Source organism: Lutra lutra, chromosome 4 (assembly GCF_902655055.1).
Source record: "Lutra lutra chromosome 4, mLutLut1.2, whole genome shotgun sequence".
Classification (NCBI taxonomy): Eukaryota; Metazoa; Chordata; class Mammalia; order Carnivora; family Mustelidae; genus Lutra; species Lutra lutra.
The window spans coordinates 36,283,518-36,304,053 of NC_062281.1; the positions used below are offsets into that span (position 1 = coordinate 36,283,518).

Consider the following 20,536-nt stretch of genomic DNA (forward strand, 5'->3'; position numbering starts at 1 on the left):
TACCACGGCGTCTGGTCCAGGCTCAGCGCCAGAGCTTTATGGATATGACGGTCTCATTTAATTCTCAAATCAGTGAAATACAAACTCGCACCCCTGAACTCATTTTATATATAAGAAAACTGAGGTGCACTAAAAAGTTCAGTGAATTACCTAACTGCCCAAGAGCTAGTCTGCAATTCAGCCAGGCTTTGAACCCAAGCATTTTTATTCCACAGCCTGAGTTTTTCCCCCACTACATTCTACTAGCACAAAGTTAATGTCTTAACCAAATGGAATAATGAAAAGGGTTTGACCCAACGTGCAACTTTTGTCTCCAGACGATTTTTTTCTGGACTGCTAATGAACGTAGCAGTTTCCTGATGGTATTTTTAATCCCCTTTTCAACTCAAACAGGCAGAAATTCCCGTCATCCAAAAGAAAAAGGTATTGTCAGGCATTCCTCTATCTTTCCCCTCCTCCCCCAGGGAAAGAAATGCTATCATATGTCCCCTGAGATTTCTGTTGTACAGTCTAACCAAGTCCAGATGGTTTTCTCAAGTTCAGACATCATACTTGGTAAAGTATTTGTACTTATCTATGGAAACAAATTCTGGACTCAGTTGCAAACCCGGCATCCCAAATCACTTATGCCATGCTCTTCTGCCTTGTTTGTTATGGCCTTTCTGTGCTAATGAATTTGTAAATGTGGTTTAATTACTGTTTACTGAAAAATAGCTACACACAGATCAGTCTCAGTGGGAGACTTAGCCAAAATGTTGAGGCAATTTCTTTCAAGTGCAAAAACAGCTAATAAGTGAGAAGCACTTTTTAAACATTGGGAAAGGAACTTAAGCTTAATTTTGAAGAAACGGTGTTGTATAGACCCAGAAAAAAGAAGTCATTCTTTAAGAGAGTATATTTAAATGGCAGAATGGTATTTTTTTTTTCCTAAGGCTGGGCACACGGTGATTTGCACAGAAGCAAAGTACAGGGATGGTGATTTGATTGAACACCACACCGAAGAGCTGTACTTTAAAGAGCCCCCAAAAAGGAAAACCCGAAATTACTTATAAATTTCACAAAAATGTCCCGGAGCTCTGTAAAGCCATGTATTATGTATTACCTCATGTTTCTGAATTCCTGCCTCAGGCAAATTGCCAACTTAGCAACTAAATGACCGTTTTCAAATTCTAATACAAACCAGCCCTTCTAACTTCGCTTTTCTCCCTCCAGAAAAAAAAAAAAAAGGGACACATGAGGGAACGGAAAGTTATTGGAAGTTTCAATTTATAAATTGTGCTTCATCTGTAGCTGGAGTTTAGTCTTGCTCTTGCATAAAACGGTGTTTGCCTGATTCCACGCGAAGAGGGCTCTTCGTGCCCCTGCCACTGTTGGTCCTGCTCATAGGACGGGGTGCTCTGCTCTCCCTGCCCTTTCCGAGGCTCCCAGGGTAGGAGCAGGGGTGGAGCCTGCTCTGCCTCCAGGGCGATACTCAGAAAACAAAATCAGTCACCTTGCCAATTACTAAGATTGCTTGGCATTTCTTGAACTCTGGATATAATGCAAGATATTGGAGCAGTGTGAGATGCAAATACTGCCCTCTAGGAATTTATTTTTAGTGAGGGCAGAAGACAGGGCTGCAGGCAATTCAATAGAAGAGATTTCCGAACTGGGGGTTGGAGCGGGTGGCGGGCATGGTAAAGGGGGTCAAAGGTACAAACTTCTAGTTATAAGATAAATAAATCCTACGGCACGTCCAGGGCCTCATCACTGTAGGGGAAAGACTTCTTTTCTGGGAAGATTATTACAGATTTCCATGTTGTGATGATTCAGCTGTCCATGGGTCATTGCTTTTATCATTGACTCGCCAAATGTTATTTGTGGGAGCCAGAGGGGGAAAAGTAGTCCCAGTAGAGACTGTGTCTCAAGGGGCTGACCCTGCAGAGAGATGGAGACAGACATTAAATAAACACCACAAGAGAAAATCTCAAAGAAAATTGGAAATCATGATTAAAATGGGGATGTGTGGTCTTTCACATAGCCTATAATCTTCCAAGCTTTATTTTCAGGATTTTTTCCAGTATCGGAAAAATGCAAAGTGTAGAGCCCCCCTTTATGAGAAGGGGCTTATCTTGACAGTGCTTAAATCATAAGACTTTGGAAATAAGAACAAATCTCAGATACCACCTCCTCCAGGAAGGCTTTCCTGATAGCACCTATGCTGCCTTTTGGCTTGGGTGTCCTATCTATGTACTCTCATCGTACCACATCCATTCCCCTGGTAACAATGAACTGAATATCTGTTGTATTGTCTGTCCCCTCACTGCCACCACCATTTCTGAACTTACACAGCTGGGGGCCTCCGAAGATGGAGGGGCCACATCTCACTCTTCTTTGAATCCACTGCATGCAACACATGCCTGGTGCCTGGTGTTCACCTACTTAATGGTGATGGCTCTGTGAATAGGAAGATGATAATTCTAGGGTTTTTTTTTTTTTTCCATCTAACAGAAGTTGCCTTTGTTCCCCACACTATGTTAAGTTTAAAAATAGGTAAAAAAAAAAAAAAAAAGTGTATATATTCTTGGTTTTTTGAAGTGAAAAATACTAAAACATGTTAATAGCATTTCACATAAGCATGCCTATAAAAATTCTGGAAGGACACACACCAAAATGCCCGCAAGGTTATCTCTAAGTGTGAAGATTTGAAGTGTTTCTATTTTTTTTCTCTATGCATTGCTGTGCTGTCTTACTTTGTTTTGAACAGTGTACCACTGTTATAATACAATGTAAAGTTGATTGTATTTAAAAAGGAAAGTTTGGCCTCTTCCGTAAGCACGCATGTAAACCATTTATGAAGCCTCATCTTTACCATCTGAACCCAACGCTGACAGTGAATTGACCTTGTGAATTTAAAGAACCCATCTAGCTTGGTAGCGTTTAATGGTATTAGATGGATTTGTATTGTCCTTACTCATACCTGTTTTTTAATATTCAGAAGGTCCCCAAGCAGCACTTTCCTTGGACGTATTCTAGCAATAAATCATAAATTACCTCTTCTGTCTCTCTCTCTCTTCCTGTTCTCCTCCTTAAATTCTCCCTGCTAATACTGGGATTGGGTGTTACAGCCTCAGTCATCTTAATGTCAGGCTAGACCTCTTGCAAATAGATGAGGCAGAACTAAGTAGCGCATTTCTCTGGCCCTGGTTCTGACTCTCCCCCTCCCTCCTTTTCTCCCTCTTCTTTCATGATGAATCCCTTGTTTTCTCATGGCTCAGTACAGAGAAGGCATCCGTTTTCTGGTCCATGGTATTTCCACTTGACATCTTCAGACCGCCTGTCTTTCTATCATTCTGTTTGGCTGAATTGGACAACCAGACCGTGTTATGGACTCAAAGAGTCCATTTCTTTTCCCCAGAGGAACAGGTACAAATTCTAAAGTGTGCCTCCAAAGAACAGGTCTAAAAACGAGGTGTCTTCTTCTGTCTCTGCAGCTGAATCCTCGCTGCCAGGATGGGGAAACAGAATAGCAAACTGCGCCCAGAGGTCATGCAGGATTTGCTGGAAAGCACAGACTTCACGGAGCACGAGATCCAGGAGTGGTATAAAGGCTTCTTGAGAGACTGCCCCAGTGGACACTTGTCAATGGAAGAGTTTAAGAAAATTTATGGGAACTTTTTCCCTTACGGGGATGCTTCCAAATTTGCAGAGCATGTCTTCCGCACCTTCGACGCCAATGGCGATGGGACGATAGACTTTAGAGAATTCATCATAGCCTTGAGCGTGACATCAAGGGGGAAGCTGGAGCAGAAGCTGAAATGGGCCTTCAGCATGTATGACCTGGATGGGAACGGCTACATCAGCAAGGCGGAAATGCTAGAGATCGTGCAGGTACGTAGCCCTCCCCTCTTACAAAGCCAAGGGCATGAGTCCCAGGTAAGAACTCGCAGGGGATCCGTCCAGCGTGGGGCAAGGTGCAGCCTTGGTTTGGCCTGCACAGTTTTTGAAAACGCTGAACCCATAGTTGCAAACAGAAGAGTACACATAAACATGCAGAGTTTTTGGCATCTCTTGGAAACGCAGATCTGGCAACACTGGGTCCCCATTCTTTTTTTTTTTTTTTTTAAAGATTTTATTTATTTATTTGAGAGAGAGACAGTGAGAGAGAGCATGAGCTAGGAGAAGGTCAGAGGGAGAAGCAGACTCCCCATGGAGCTGGGAGCCTGATGTGGGACTCAATCCCGGAATTCCGGGATCATGACCTGAGCCGAAGGCAGTCGTCCAACCAACTGAGCCACCCAGGCGTCCCTGGGTCCCCATTCTTGCTTGGCCTAAGTTACCTGATTGCTTTGTGGTGACTTCCCCCCCCTACCCACCACCACACATGGGCATACATTCCTTAGCAAATTCTGCTCACTGTGGCCCCTCCATCCACCCATCCCCGGGACCTGCCCAGACCTCGAGCCTTTGGGGTTATATCCCCTGGAGTGGTATCTAATGATCAAGTCTCTGACCTGGGGTTCAAACCCTGCCCCTTTCAGTTACTACCTCTATGACTCTGACCAACTTAATTCACCTAAGTGAGCCTCAATCTGTGAAAGGGAACTGCCACCCATGTTTTGGGGTTAGTTTAAGATTAGGTGTGACTGTCCCTGTTCAATGCTTAGGCCAGTACTAGGCATACAGAAAAGCAGAAAAGCTCATCATCCCCACTATCATTAATTGACAACTTTCTTAGACTCTTGAATAAAGGCAGGGACTGGGCTGGGTTCTGTCTCGTCAGAAACGCAAACATTGTAGAATCAAGGAAGCACTCCATTTTATTTCCCCAGATCACTCACCGAGAGTAAATACCCTGAACAGGCCAGGTGAAGGGGCCCTGGTGTTGGCCACATTTTCCTTGTCAGACCCCAAGGGAAGGTGGGGAAGGGACACGAGGAGCCGTAAGTGGTCGTGCCACCACCAGCTTGATCGGCAGTGAGTGGGACTCAGAGAGGAACTTAGGGGGACTGAGACACAGCTCAGGGGATGATCAGGACAGCTTCAGCTGCAGGCAATAAAAAGGACTAGGTGGGTGGGCTGGCCATCACTCACCATCTTGGCAGGAGAATGGGCACAAGAAGGAAGCATCTGGAAGCAGACAGCAGTCCAAGAGAGTGGGCATTTGGCTTCCTGGAGGGCTCATCTCAGAAGCCAGCACTCCTTCCAGAGCTTTGAGGTTCCGAGATAGATCTACAGCCCCTGGGAGGACAGGTGGGGCTGCTGGAAGGGAGGGAGCGGGTAGGACACAAGGAAACTGGATAGCAGTCCTCTGCTGGTGAGATTGGGGGTGGAGTCAGAGGAGCATTTGCTTTCAAGGAAAGAACCAGGGAGAGCCCGTTGCAGAAGCCTAATGTCAGAGCCGAAAGAGACCCACATGACTGCCTTGTCATCGAGCCCTTGTAGCTGAGGCCTGGGGTCTGCTCCTGGGGCAGTGGGCCTGACCCCCCAGGGCAGTGAGAAGGACAGGTGCACACAGAGCTGGAGGTGGAACAGGAGTCCGGTTCCCAGATCTGCCCGCTAGTTCTTTCTGTGGCTCTTCCTTCCCCTTGAGCCACGACTATCTGAATGTGGTATGTTAAATTAATCCGTCAGAGCCAAGATCTTAAACAAGAATAAAGGATTTCAGGGGCACCGGGGTGGCTCAGTGGGTTAAGAGATCTGCCCTCAGCTCTGGTCATGATCCCAGGGTCCTGGGATGGAGCCCCTTGTCAGGCTCCCTGCTCAGTGGGGAGCCTGCTTCTCCCTCTCCCTCTGCCGCTGCTCCCCCTGCTTGGGCTCTCTCTCTCTCTCTCTCTCAATCTGCGCCAAATAAATAAAATCTTAAAAAAAAAAAAGAATAAAGAATTTCTCCCCTCCCCCAAGGATAAATGTATAAAAATATGATGTCAACGGTAAAAATATGGGCAGTACAGAAAAATACAAAAGCAAAAGAGAATTCTCCATATTCCCACTCCACATACAAAGAGAATCACTGCTATTAATTTCTAGTATTAGAAAGTAATATTTTCTGGTCTTATTTCCGTCATTTAAATGATTTCATAAAGTATATGAAATTTTGTTCCTTGCCATTTTTCACTCAAACGTAATAATACAAGCATTTCTCGTGTCATAAAAACTTTAATAATGATATTTTAATAGCTGCGTAATAGTCATACAGTACAACTTACTTTCTCTTCCTCTGTTGTTGGATATATAACTTGTTTCCAGGTTTTATTAATATACATGATACTATAATTTTTAAGTATAAAATAACAGATCATTCTTGTGCGTGCTGCTTTTTCTATATTTAGCATTATCCCCTTAGAATGGGTTCCTAAAAGTACAATTACTGGGCCAAAGGGAAGGAGCACTGATTTCTGAGGTGCTGGATGCTCTCTGCCAAGCTATTTTCCCAAACACGCTGCTTGAGTGAATGAAGGAGGTGCCGTGGCATTGCACTTTTCCGGTTTTTCTTCATCTTTGCTAATTAAACATTTAAATTTCAAAGGTGATTCGTTTTAATTAGCTTTATTTTGTCTCTCCTTTTGGGGGTGGGGGAGTGCTGCGCTCTGCCCCCATGTCCTCTGCCCCACTGCAGAGAAACGGGGTGACTCTGTTCTCCTTTTGAAGAGAATGACTTCCTGATTGGGATTTAAGGGGGAAAAAATTTGTTAGCCACTGTGTTCTCTCCTGTGGAACATTTTTGCGCAGTTCTCCTGGCTGCCCCTGCTCAGAGGTTTGGTGGACAGTACTGATGAAGATGTTGACCCTCAGTCAGGGAGAACCCTCCAGAACCCTTGGGCTTCTGAACATCAGACCATTCAAGCATTGGCTCACACCTACAGTTCAGCACCGGCTAGGTAGCTGGCCCCGGGAATAAAGAGTGTGGGCAGCACCACAGACACCCTCCCCAGGCTGTGGAATTTGGTTTGCACGGGTGGGTGGGGACTTGGCAGAGGACGCACAGAAGGTTCTAGTAGGCACTTGCTGAGTCCCTGCCCTGTGTTCTGCACGAAATGTAGAAAGGGACCATAGAAACGAAGGGCCATTCGGCTTCACAAGACATTTTCTGCCCTCCCCCCCCCCCCATAAGTAGCTCAGTCCGTTCACAGGCCCAGGGGAAGTTTCCAGGTCATCACAGGAAGGACTCAGAGTCCTTAATAAATGCTTATGTACTCAGGGTTTTTGAGGAGCCTGCAAATGGAAACCTCAAGTCTCCGTAATTGTTTCCTGCAGCCCTGCCCTCCGGTGATTAATATTCATGACCGTGGGGAGGAAACACTGCAGCACCCCGGGGCGGTTTCCAAATTGCCAAAGAAATTCAATTAAATTTAGAATCATTTTCCTACGAAGGGCTATGTTATTCTGTTCTGCTCCTTTGCAAACGGACAGTTCCGGGTTCTGCCTCATTCTTGTGCTGAGCCCCGGGTTGCGGTGACAGGGTGAACTGGAATGTGGAGGACACTATCAGACTTTCCGTTCTTTTCGTTTCCTCTTTTCTCTCCCCACCCGGAAAGCGACAGCCTGCACTCCCGGGCGCTGGGCCTGTCCCAGGAAGCCGTGTACCAGTGTGCGTGTTCTTGCGGGGCCGGGGGGCGAAGGGGGGCGCTGGTTCTAGCTGGTTCCTGCCCTCCAGCAAGGACCTCTGCAGAGCTGCGCCTACTTCAGACCAGTAACTGTCCCTTAGGTTTCTGCTTTGTGTTAGGTACATCTATGTTAGGGGGTGATGAGACGGGGGCAAGATGTGGGCCCCAGAATCATTCACAAAGGACGCTTCCATTTGTTAAAGTGAGTAAAACCTGCAACTCGATGGCAGGCACCAACGTGTGAATTCTTGGGTGAATTTCTGTTCCTCCAAGACTCAGAAATTCAAGCAGTTTAATAAAAGGCAAATTCATGGTGTTCACTGACAGACCCTAAAGACGGGTCAGGGTGTGGATTGGGGTCCAAACGAGTTTATAATTAGGCTCGACAAGAATGGAGTGTGGGATTCTGTAAATTTTCCAGTTTTTCTTCCCTGAGGTTGTTTCTCGGAGTTTAGCGTTGGCAATCACATAATATTGTTTATGGGCCGAGCTTTGGTCTCTGTTGTAGACTCCAATACTAACATAACACCCTGGGAGTTTCCTTTTGTTGCTCTAACAGATTACTGTAAACTTAGTTGCTTAAAACAACACAAAGTTATTATTTTAACAGTTCTCCAGGTCAGAGGTCTGAACTCAGTTTTACTGGACTAAAAATCAAGGTGTCCACAGGTTGCATTCCTTCTGGAGGTTTTAGGGGAAAATGTGTTTCCTTGCCATTCCTGGTTTCTGGAAGCATTCCTTGACTTGTGGCCCCCTTCCTGCATGTCCAGAGTCAGCAAGCTTAGATGGATTGAGTCCTTCTCATACCAGCATTTCTCTGGGCATCTCCCTTTGCTTCTCTCTTCCATTCAGAAGGACCCTTGCGATTACATTGGGAGCTGCCTGCCAGGAGAACCTTGTGATCGCAAGGTCTTTAACTTAATTCCCATCACGCTTTTAGCATGTAAGGTGACATTTTCACAGGTTCCGGGGGGTAACAACCTGCATATCTTTGGGGGGACTGTTATTCAGTCTACCACATATGCCAAAATGCAGTTATGTTCCTTTTTTAAAAAAATAATTTTGTGCTCTATCAACATCTGGATGAACAAACAAAACCATATGCAGATTTATTTTTAGAGCCTTAAATGAACATTTTCACGTTCACGTGTTTTTTTTCAAGTGACAAATTTAGGAACACGGTTTAGGCCCAGTATTTTATTATTGCGTCAAAACCGCCTCTCAGGAGTCATAAGCCAGACAGATTACAGCTCTGACCTTTTCCTCCTGTTACAGCAGATCCTCTCCTCCAGATGGGGGCCCTGAGACCTGGGAGAAGCCTTCTGCCTCATGTAGCCACCTGTCAGCCCAGCTGGAGACAGGTCTGCACCAAACACCCGTCCCAGCACAGGGTCTGAGGAAGGGGCCAAGGGAGTGGGGAAGGGACGTTGCTGATTTGCCCATGAGTGCTTGGACACTCCCTGGGTTGTGAGGGAGCTCGGTAAATGTTGGCTACCATTATTCTATTGCAGTTTCCAGAGCTAGGACAGGATGTTTTCCTGCTAAATCAAGGGAGATGGTTTCCCAAAGGACGAGGTAATAGAATCTTCAATTAAGTTTAAGTTAAGGGGCACCTGGGTGGCTCAGTCATTAGGTGTCTGTCTGCCTTTGGCTTGGGTCATGGTCCCGGAGCTCGGGATCTCGTGTTGGGCTCCCTGCTCAGCGGGAAGCCTGCTTCTCCCTCTCTCACTCGCCTTGCTTGTGTTCCCTCTCTCATGGTCTCATTCTTTGTCAAATAAATAAATAAATAAGTCTTTAAAAAAAAAAAAACTTTTAAGTTGAATTCTCCTAGTCATAAAATGTATATTAACAAAGAGGAGGGAGGTAACCCCACGAAACCCTCAATTGATGGGAACTCACAGATATTCTGGAACAGATGACTTTAGGAGTTCCTGACCTTCTTCATCTCTTACCTTTCCTACCAAACACCAGCCCATCTGGGAATAACTAAAACTTCCAGGCTACTCTGATGCTCACAGGACTCTGACGAAAGAATGATCAGCTTTCCAGAAGAGAATGTGGTTGGCACCAGGAATGCCCCAAGGCTGGACTGGTTCTCAAGTTCAAGTTAGAGACTTTCTGAGATGATATACCCAGGCTGACATCATGTTACCCAGAACAGTTCTCAGGAAACTTACTTTGAAAACTAGGTTGGAAATTTTCTAATTAGCATATTTATTACTTGGATGTTAATGATTGCTTCGAAAATACTGGTGTTCAAATCATTACTGTCTTAGAATCAGACTCGCCCTCCTCGTTGTGACACAGGATAACTGGCATTTTAAATGAAGGCTGGGCGGATGTCAGTCCTGACTGACCTTTAATCTACCTTTTCATGGATTTTGGAATGAGTGCAACCTGAGGGAAGGAGATTGGGCACATCCTGGCAGCTCATCATGGAAGATTTCATTTCTGTTTCTTTTTAGCAGTATTAGAAATTTTTTTCTCATTCCCTCATGTGATGAAAGGCTCACATACCTACACAGCGGCTGGATGAGGAGGAAGGAGGGGACGGTGGGGGCCAGGCAAATGTCTGCCCCAGGGGCACCAAACAAAGGCATGGGTTAGTCCCAGCTGGTGGTAAGATCACCAGCCCACTTGTGAGTGTCTGTGCCACTGAGGACCAGAGAAACTTCTTTACCTTCTTTCAGAGCCACTTCCTGAGTGGCACTTGCATTTTTTCTCCGGATCATCTTTCTAAGTTGACGCCATAGATTCTCTATCAATTTTAATATGTTCCTTGGAGGCTTTAAACACTGGGTTCTTTTGATTCCGGGGACAGGGGGAGTGGGTGATGGGACAAGAGCTTCTAATCCGTTTTGATAGGCCCCCGGGAATTCAGCTCCACACCTTTGCCTAATTCCCATTTTTGAACGTGGACCACAGATGTGACCCGGGAATGCAACTTAAAATTTTTCTCCTGGAGGCAGCTGTAAAGTCATTGCTTAGACCACTGACTTTCTGGAAGAGCTAATCTTCGTGTGCACCATTGTGTTTGATTTACCCTCTTATTAGGGGATTAATTTTATGACAAGGGTTTAACTCTTAGCATGGAGTGTGCCATCTGGTGATGTGAGTGAGGTACCCCTCTCTGGCGGGTCCCTCCCTGTGGCATTTGTGGCCTTCCCGTAGCCTTCATGGCCTCCTCGTCTTTCTTCTGCCACCCGAACATGGACACTCCCAAGCAGAGTTCTAGCTACAGCCCGTGTTTCCTGCAGAAGTCTCCTCTCCTCAGTGCTCGCCAAGGGCTAGCCCCATGCCAAGGGCTTTCCACGCTGTGTCTGACTCCTAGATCTGCCGTCCCAAATTATCATCGACTGGGCAGCTTGACACACAGCAGAAATGTATTCTGTCTCAGTTCTGGAGGCCAAAGGTCCAAAATCAAGGTGTGGACAAGGTCGGTTCCTTCTGGAGACTCCTGGGGGTCGGGAGGGGAGGTCATCTGTTACATGCCTCTCTCCTAGCGTCAGTGGTGACACAACCCTCGGTGTGCCTGGCTCACAGCCATGTCACTCTGGCCTCTGCCTCCATCAATCACGATACTCTCCCTGTGAGTCTGAGTCCAGATTTCTTTCTTCTTACATGAACTCCAGTCACTGGATTGGTTGGGGCCTGTCCTAATCCAGCCTGATCTTATTTTAACCTTATTACAGCTGCAAAAACCCTTTTTCCAAAGAAGGTCACCTCAGTTCTTCTCTCCTCTGCCAGCTTCTGGATGGACATGACGTTTTGCAGGACAGTGTTTCACCTGGGGCACGTGCCTCCTCTCACTGAATCCTCACAACAACCTTGGTAACCCCACTTTATGGAGGAAACAGCTGATGACTTCCAGATCTCCAGCTTCATTAGGTCCAACTTTTTTTTTTAAGACTTTATTTTTAAGTAATCTCTACACCCCATGGGGGGCTGGAACTCACAACCCAGAGATCAAGGCTGCACACCCCATCGACCGAGCCAGCCATGCACCCCTGTTATGTCCTACTCTCTGTGACATCTTCACTGAGCTGTTGCTCTGGTATTTCACAAAGTCGGCATTCCACAATCAAACTCATCCCTACCCCCCTCACCCCCCACACATGAAGGCCTATAATATAACAGCTCTGGAACGTCTGTTAGGACAGTAATAAAAGGGCCCTTTGGATGGGGCTATCTGAAGCTGCTTTTGCATTGCACTTTGGGTAAGATTGAAAAAGAACATTAACTGTCCTTATCGAAAAATGATGAGTACCACCATGGACTTGACAGAAGACCATGGCAGGAGAAATGACAGATTTCAGAAAATATGAAGGAGGCTGATTGAATGGGTCTGCTGACTGCTAGAAGTGAAGATAGATGGCAGAGAGGCACCAAAGATGTCTGACTTGACCACAGGGTGGACAAGTTTGGAAGGGAAATGATGAGTTTGCTTTTTTTCTGGCAAAGTCTTCCATGAAACCTAATGTAAGAATGGAGCTGCTTTGGTTGAAAGGGGGCAGGGCTCCTGTCATCTCCTCCCCTCCCAGGAAAGTACCTACAGCTCCTTGGGGAGAACATTAGGAAAGTTCCTGACTGCATGTATTCTTCTGAGCACTAAACAAGAAACTACTTACACCATTCCAGAAACACGGACATCGATCCTATTTCAAAAGTGTTTCCAAGAAAGATCCTCATGGCCTCTCTCCACCCTCACTTCCTGGTGGGCAATATCCTTCTATGCGGGGTGTTCTTCTTTATCTAGAATCTAAACACAACCTTGTACTGCCTAACCTCTTGTGCCTTTGGTTGGTTGTCATGGGGCCTTGGATGTCCTGTCAGGAGACCCTCCCTCTTCTGGTGAAAGCAAGTGGTCTGGTTTCCTTCAGAGAGAAGGTTGCGCTTTAACTCTTGGAACTGTGCCTACCCTGAGATCATTCTACAACTTTTATCAGTGCAGATGTGACTCCTTTTCCAGCATCCCAAGAGGTGGTTCATTCAGAGGGAAAAAGAAAGAAAAACATAGGCTATGAGGAAGCTAGAGACAGCCCCAGCCACAGGGCAGGCGCCATCCCAAGCCTATGTAGGAGCAGAGCCAGAGCTGGGCTTTTGGGTGTCCTCTAGCTCTGTGTTTACCCAGATTCAAGAATGAGGCTCTTCAAGTTTAATTAAAAACAGGATGTCCCTGCTGGGGCTCTCATTGACATTGCTAAAAATAAGTAGGGAAGTAGCCTGGCCTCTTCATGGTTTAATCCCATTAAATTTGGGGAAGGCGGGGAACTGGGGCTAATAAAAGACATGATTTGTTTCAGATGGCTGCCTGGCCTTGTGTCTTCTCTCTCCCCATGCTGGGGAGCCCTAGATTCTGAAGTTCTAGTGCATTCGGCTCTGGGTTGTTGATGCCGTGGTAAGGGGACAAAGGGACAATGGGACAATTTCCCAAATGTGGTTTTTTCCAGGCTGCCATCTACTTACTCATCTTGGGACCATTGGATTTGTCACCTCAGCTCTTCACTCACTGCTCTGGTGCCACACACGTCATAGACCTGGTTTTGTGAATAATTCACTAATCCCTGTCTGTGAGTTGATGCGCATTAAACAGAAAAAAATCTAATCTAGAGTTATGAAAGAGCTGTCTGGAATGTGAGCCCTCACTTCCTCCTAAGCCCTGTGATACACTCAGACATTGTGCCTTTGCCCCATTCCAGAAGTCCTGTTTGCAAATAAACTCATGTAAAGGCATCCTGACTTTCTTTGATTTTTATATTAACCCATCTTTATTTCTCTGTCCCAACCCCACTTCTTTGGCCTGAGCGCTAAAGGCTAAATCTCTTGAAGACTTTGGGTTGAATGCAGGGGCCTCGTTTTCTCACACAAAGTCATCTGTTTGCGTGGTCTTTAATTAATTTGTTCAACCAGGAGAATTAATCTCTGGGTTAGTACACAGTTGACTTCCCATCAGAATTCCAAGAAGGAGAATTTCATGAGACCCAACTCTTAGAGGCTTAGAGTTCCTCGCCATCACGGGAGCCAGAGGTGGCGTAGATGAAGGCTTCCCCAAGAATTATTAAGGCACACTGGAATCACTGTACCCGTCTAAATGAGGGTCATACAAAATGGGGTGCTTTTGGTCACCAATACAGTGTCTCCCAAGCACTTTGGCAGAGGATTGGGGAGATATAGAATAAGAAACACCGTATTGGTCATTTTGACAATTGACTGTCCGCCACCTAGCACACAGTAGACACTCAATAAATAACTGATGAGTAAAACTGATGAATGACAATTTTTTGATTCTCTGAATACCGCTGCCTGGAAGTAAGAGGGAGGTTTGGGGAGTAGATGCAAATAGGTAAGTCCAAATTCATATCACTTCTATCTTTTTGTGGCTTATTGGAGAATGAGAGATCCCTTCCCGTGCTCCCTGAGGGGCCCCATGGGTCCATCCTGACCTGCTGTGGGGCCACATCTTGTAGCAGGCTCCCCCGCGCTCATGCTCTCCACCTTTTTACCATTCCTCCTACCTGGGGGTCCACGCAGGCCTTTCCCTCTGTCCTTTTCCTCTGGGAGCTCTCCGCTTCCTTCGTCTCTTTGCTGGCCTCACTCCTCATGGAAGCCTGCTCTAATCCTCCCGGCAAAGAAGGCTCCCCTGTTACATTTGCCTTGACAGTGATCCCATGAGGGCCAGGCTGGGACAGATAGGCCTGGCATGTAATAGCTGGTCAATAAATAGCTGGGGAATGACCCAAGGAAGGGGTGAATGCATGAGCTATGGGAGGGGGGAAACTGAGATCAGGGATTTTCTTCACCTGGGGTCTTCGGGGGGGAGCCCCCAAATCCATAAGCCCCTGAAGCTGTCTGCCACAGTGTGTGCCTCGTTTCTAAGGGAAGCACCCATAGCTTTTGACAGACCAAACAATCTTGGGGGCCAAGGGCAGGCTGCCCCACGATGGGCACTTCAGCAGGAAGATTATTTTGAGTTAAAAAGCAGATGAAACCCAGCAGATTCAGGAACAGCTCTTGAAACCCAGGAGATTCAGGAACACCTCTCCCACAACTGCCTAAAAACATTTAGGTAGAGAATCCAGGACGAGAACCACCACCCCCAAGAACAACATTACGGTATGAATGAGAGAATGAGATACAGTAGGCAGGGAGGAACGTTGAAAGGCCTTTTTGATCCAAGTCCTCCATGTCCCTTTGTTTCCAAGTGTCCCAGAACACATTCGTTTACCAAACTACATTTGACAACAGGCCTCCAGGGCCTTTACTGAGTAGTGTGGGGGGTCCCTGGCATTGGGGGAGACCGTTTCAGTACTGCTTAAAAAACTCAGTAGAACCCTGTTTTTGCTCATCAGAGTTAAGATGTACCCGATTTATCTCAAGCCTCGAGTTGCATAATCATTTAGTGCAGAACTTGGATGGCATACGGCTTCATCTTGGGGATGCCTGGGAACATGCTGGGAAGCAGTGTGAGGCTACTGCTGCATTTACGGGCCTGGCGGGTTGGGGGTGGGGGAGCATCGGGATGGATTGGTAATGTCTGCCTGGGAGAAGGCGCAGGCAGACACTTGCAGACCGTCAGGCACTTATAATCCTTGAGAGACTTGGGTAGAGATGCCGGCCTGTCTTTCTGGCCTGAGGAATGTCCCCCTCAGCCTTGCTGCTAGAAGTGGGGTTCTCAGGAGCAACAGCAGCTTCACACAGAAGCTTATTAGAAATGCAGGATCCCAGGCCCCATGACCACCCCCCACCTCCAACCCTGCTCAATCAGATTCTGCATTTTCACAAGATCCCCGGGGGATTTGTATGCACGTGACAGTCTGAGACACAGGGGGCGACACAGCCTTCCTGCTGGCTTCTCACAGCTGGAGCCAGCCCCACTGGCCAGGCCTCCCTTGCTGGTCACCACACACTGGTTTTCTACAGCACATGAACAGGAACAGGACTGGCTCCCTGGGCTCATCGGGGCCATTCCCTTCGCCCCTCTCTCTGGGAGGTTTAATAATAAAGCTCTTCTTATCTTACTGTCTTACTATGCTTACTTCTGTCTTACTATCACATCGTTTCTGTCCCTAGGCGATCTATAAGATGGTTTCCTCTGTAATGAAAATGCCTGAAGATGAGTCAACCCCAGAGAAAAGGACAGAAAAGATCTTCCGCCAGATGGACACCAACAGAGATGGTAGGAGGCTGTGGGGGCTTGGCTTCTCTCAGAGTGGGGACTGCGGGCGGGGCTGGGGCCACTCAGGCAGGCAGATGCCACTAAGGGACAAGATACTAGCCGCAAGGACCTGGCTCACAGGTCTTTGTGAAAGGGGCTCATCCCACATGCTCCTTGGAGGTGCAAGACAGAGAGGGACCAAGGTGGGGACAGGCCGAGACCACAGCAGGCTGGAGCCAGGCAGGTCAGCTCCGCGGAAAGCAGAGAGGGACTGGGTGTGACTCCTCTCAGACCCTGGCAGCTTTCACCCCAGCCTGCCCAGGGCGTGGGCTTGGGCTCTTCTGCGCATGCCTGGAGGTGTTGGGTTTCCGGGAGCCACGTGGTCTTCCCCAGCCAGTGTCGGCCAGGAGAGGAGGGGATTGAAGTGGCCAGCACTTTCTGCCCGGAGGGTGCCCCCTACAGTTCAAAACCAAGGAGGGGACTCCAAACAATCCGAAGTGAAAAGGGAGGCTGGATTTCAAACTCAAGAATAGTGGACCTTAGGGGTGCCTGGGTGGCTCAGCGGGTTAAAGCCTCTGCCTTCAGCTCAGGTCATGATCCCGGGGTCCTGGGATGGAGCCCCGCATGGGCCTTTCTGCTCAGCAGGGAGCCTGCTACCTCCTATCTCTCTTCCTGCTTCTCTGCCTACTTGTGATCTCTGTCAAATAAATAAATAAAATCTTTTTTTTTTTAAAGATTTTATTTATTTATTTCACAGAGAGAGATCACAAGCAGGCAGAGAGGCAGGCAGAGAGAGAGATAGAGAAGGAAGCAGGTTCTCCACTGAGCAGAGAGCCTGATGCGGGACTCGATCCCAGGACCCTGAGATCACGACCTGAGCCGAAGGCAGAAGCTTAACCCACTGAGCCACCCAGGCGCCCCGAAATAAATAAAATCTTAAAAAAAAAAAAAAAAAGAATAGTGGACCTTAGATGTTGGGACGCAGATGGAATATAGGAGGCCCAATCAACTTTGAATTTTGGATGAAGAACAAATGATCTTTAGAGAAGTATTCCCTATGCAATATTTGCGATACACTTAAATGAAACAAAAAATTATTTATTTGAAGTTCAGTGTTAACTGGGGCCAAGGGAGCAAGTCCCCTCTGGGAGCTCCTATCTAGAGCTGCCCCAGCAGCTTCCCCTGAGAATGGGACCTTCTGGAAGCACCAGGAAAGGGGAAGAAGCTTTGCCTTCCCCATCTATACGACAAAGGGACCTTCCAGAAGGGAGACCCATACATATCCCAGCTTACTCAACAAGGAAAGGGATCCACGGATAAAAGTGGGATCCCAGAGGGCCAAGTCTGTGTCCTCCAGCCTGCTTGGATTGACCTGAGGGCTCCCCTCAGCCTCATTACTTTCTTACTTTGGAGGGAGGGGCAGCCTCCTCACATGTCGAAAAGAAGGGGCCCTCCCCCCAGATATCTGTGTGGGCTCCTCTGCTCCCATGGAGGGAGAGGGACTCTTGCTGCAAAGCTAAGGCTACCGCAAAGAGGCCAGAAGGCTCCTGGGAAACCCCGTGACGGCTGTGGTGCCTTAGGAGTGCAGCCTGCTCTCTTAAAAAGGCAAAGGTCAGCTATCTGTTGCACAAACACCGAGTGAGAACCGCCCGCCCCCTCCTGGGAACCTGTCCTGTGTGGCCATCTGACCCCTGTGAGCAGGGGCTCCCAGAAGCAGCGTGTTGTCTTGGGGGCCGCTGTCCTAGGTGCTGGCTGGGCCCAGGCTCTCATGGTGGTGGGGTGGGGGAGCAGGAGGGAAGGGAAAAGGTGAGCGGTTGCTGCCACCTAGACGTGGTGGGACCTTACATCCGTGTAGCTGCCACCAGCCCCCAGCTCACCTGTCCTCTTGCTTTCTAGGAAAACTGTCCCTGGAGGAGTTCATCCGTGGGGCCAAGAGCGACCCGTCCATAGTGCGCCTCCTGCAGTGCGACCCCAGCAGCGCTGGCCAGTTCTGAGCTCCGCACCCCACGGATTGTAGAGCTGCTGCTTGTGTTTGTTCCCTTTCCACCTTTCTTTTTAACAAAACTTTTTTTTTTTTTTTTTTTTTTTGCCAAACAATATTGATGGTGATGCTGTCCCCCCGTGCGGTCAGACGCACCTTCCTCCGTGCCGCCTTCAGCTTCCTCTGTTGTGGGAATGCCCAGAGCCCCAACGTGCTTGTGGAGAGCATGGACGTGCCGTCGTGCACGGACTGTGTGCTGTTCGTCGTTCTATGATGTCTCATCATTCCTATTGTTATTTTTCTTCTGATTCCAATGTTTCTGTTCTCAGACCGAAGACTCGGGGAGGCCAGAGAGGGCCAAGCAATCCAGTCCCGGGATTCTATGGCCAGCTCCCAGGGGCTTGTTTGAAAAACAAAACTCCCCACCTGGGTCTGGAGCCACTCATGCCCTCTGGGTGGTGGCACCCAGGTTGCCCAGGACAGGGGACCCCCTGGGGCCGGGCTCTGAGAGGGGCCTGGAGGCCTCCACTCCACCCTCTTCCCCAGCAGGCTGTAGTGTCTAAGCTGTGAACATTTCAAGGTAAATTCATAGAGAAGAGGAAAAAAGATGGCTCAGCTGTTTCTTCACATGGTTTACACTAGTTGAGCTAAGATGAGTTTCTTTGGAAATTAAACACAAATGGTAACTTATCTAACAAAACCAGACCCATCTTGTTGCCTATTGTGATTAAAAAAAAAAAAAAAAAGACTGCTGTATATAAAATATTGGGTATTGCAGACCAAATTAAGTGTTTTGCCTTGTTTAAATGAAATGCATGTTTAGTGAGCACTAATACAATCTTATTACAGAAGACTGTTTTTAGTAGCTTAATGTGAAGTAAGCCAACTATAATGAATGTCTGTGTCTTGTTTTAAGGTCATATCTGTCTTTGCACAAATGCACCAGTCAACAGGTATATTTTATATATTCCAGAGAAGTACAAAGTCACCATGACTAGGGCCCAACCTTAATTTTGAGTGCATTTCCAGAGTGGTAGTGTCTACAGGATAGAAGTAGGGCACGGTTAAGTGGGACATGTCCATTGGCCATCAGAAGGTTCGTCTTTACAAGAGATGTGAAGTCACCATTAGCCCACTCAGCCCAGCAGCTCAATGGGAATAGACTGGAAGTCCGGTGTTTTTCTGAGTAGATCAATATGCTGTCAACCCAACAAAAAAAAAAACACAAATTCTTGGGACTTCCCAATGATTTAATCCACATGATGAGTAAGGAGCTGTATCTGCAGTGTTAACCTTTCCATGCCCCCCGGGCTCTTCAGAGGGTTCAAGGTTGGGCAGTGAGCTGACTCTTCATGAAGAAGGCATGGCCCAGAGTATCTGTGCTTTCCAGGGCCCATGGTGGGGAATCCAAAAGTATTTCCCATCACCATGTTCTCTGAATGCCAAATTCTGTTTCCAGAAGGGATAGCGCAAATTTGAGTCACTCTTTGGCTGGTGACCTCACATACACTAATTGGAATTGAAAGTTAAGAGTACAAATTGCTGATCACAAGTCAGTCAGTCATAGTTTCACAAGTAGTAGGCCTGGGGAAGTCCAAGCACTTAAGGACCTAGATGGGGAGGACCTGCCCAGGGAGGAGGCAGAGAGATCCCTAGTGGGTTTATCTGCAGCCAAGCTACACCCTGTAGACCACAACCCCCAGAAAGACAAACATAACTATGAGGAAGATGACGCTGAGCCCATTCCAAGTCCAGACTCTTCTTTATTACTTGAGTCCCTTTTAAGTGGTAGCAAAAATCTGAATTTCCATGGTTGACCAAAATGAACCAACTTGCCAGGATGAAATTTGGAGACCTAAACATGGTAAAATCGTCTTCCTCTTCCTCTGAGTGTCCGTTCCTCACAACAGGTCCGTCCTGAGACTTGCCAAATTCCTCCATGGGCCGAGTGGTAAGATCTGGGTTTGAAAACCAGGGAATTAAACTAAGAGGTGAGTGAGGGGCCCAGCAGAGGTGCTGGCCATGGTCAGTGGTACATCCCATTGCCTCCCACCACTGCTCTGGACTGAAGACCTAATTCCCCCTTCCAGTTCCCCTTAGAAGGGGAGTCAGTTAATGTTTGGGCAAGCCTGCCTAAGCTCTACCCTCGGTCAGGACATCTTGTTGAGCCAGACTCACACAGTTCCCTAGAACTGAGAGCTAGATTGAGGAGCAAGGAAGAGGGGCTCCAGCTGTTGAGGAGAGAAGACAGAGCCAGACCCATGGCTAATGAATGCCGACACGCCTGGGACGAACACAAATAGTTTTGTCCTGGCCGACCGCTGACCCTGTCTGTATTTTCTCGATGGTTATTTTTTTCCTTCTACTCCTTCCCAGGAAGGGCTTTGCATGTCTAATCCAATGCACTTAAATTTGGCCAAGGGACTCTGCAGCACCCAGAAGGCTGAATGACTAAAGGTTTAGGTCATTCCTTTGCCGGGCTGTTCATTGTCATTGCTGTGGTGCGGGACCTCTGGAAACGGAGTCTGTTCTGTCTGAAATCAAGCCAGTCTGTGATGTTCAAGGGACTGGAATAAAGTGGCTTATGACTTGAAGGACGATACAGAGTGGCCGAGTGTTCATACCCTTGCTTAGGGTGGAGGAGGGGTGCTAAGGGTGCTATTGCATCTCTTCTGTTGTCCCAGGGGACCCCTTCTACAAATGAATTTAATAAGATACAGATAAACTTTGAACAATGAGAGGGTTTGGGGTACAGACCCCCTGTGCAGTCAAAAATCCACATATAACTTTTGATTCCCCAGAATTTAACTAACT

At 47.4% G+C, this 20,536-nt stretch overlaps 1 protein-coding gene across 7 annotated transcripts in view; it reads left to right on the forward strand.

The window, feature by feature from the left end:
- Positions 1–20,322, forward strand: part of NCALD (neurocalcin delta) — a 388,261-nt gene extending 367,939 nt beyond the window's left edge. For all 7 annotated transcript variants that reach the window (XM_047725827.1, XM_047725830.1, XM_047725829.1 and 4 more), the window contains 3 exons: positions 3,474–3,870; positions 15,657–15,762; positions 17,638–20,322. In XM_047725827.1, coding sequence (XP_047581783.1) covers positions 3,493–3,870; positions 15,657–15,762; positions 17,638–17,735 — 582 coding nt within the window. In that variant the 5' untranslated portion in view covers positions 3,474–3,492 and the 3' untranslated portion in view covers positions 17,736–20,322. The remainder of the gene's footprint in view (positions 1–3,473; positions 3,871–15,656; positions 15,763–17,637) is intronic.
- Positions 20,323–20,536: the final 214 nt, after the last annotated feature.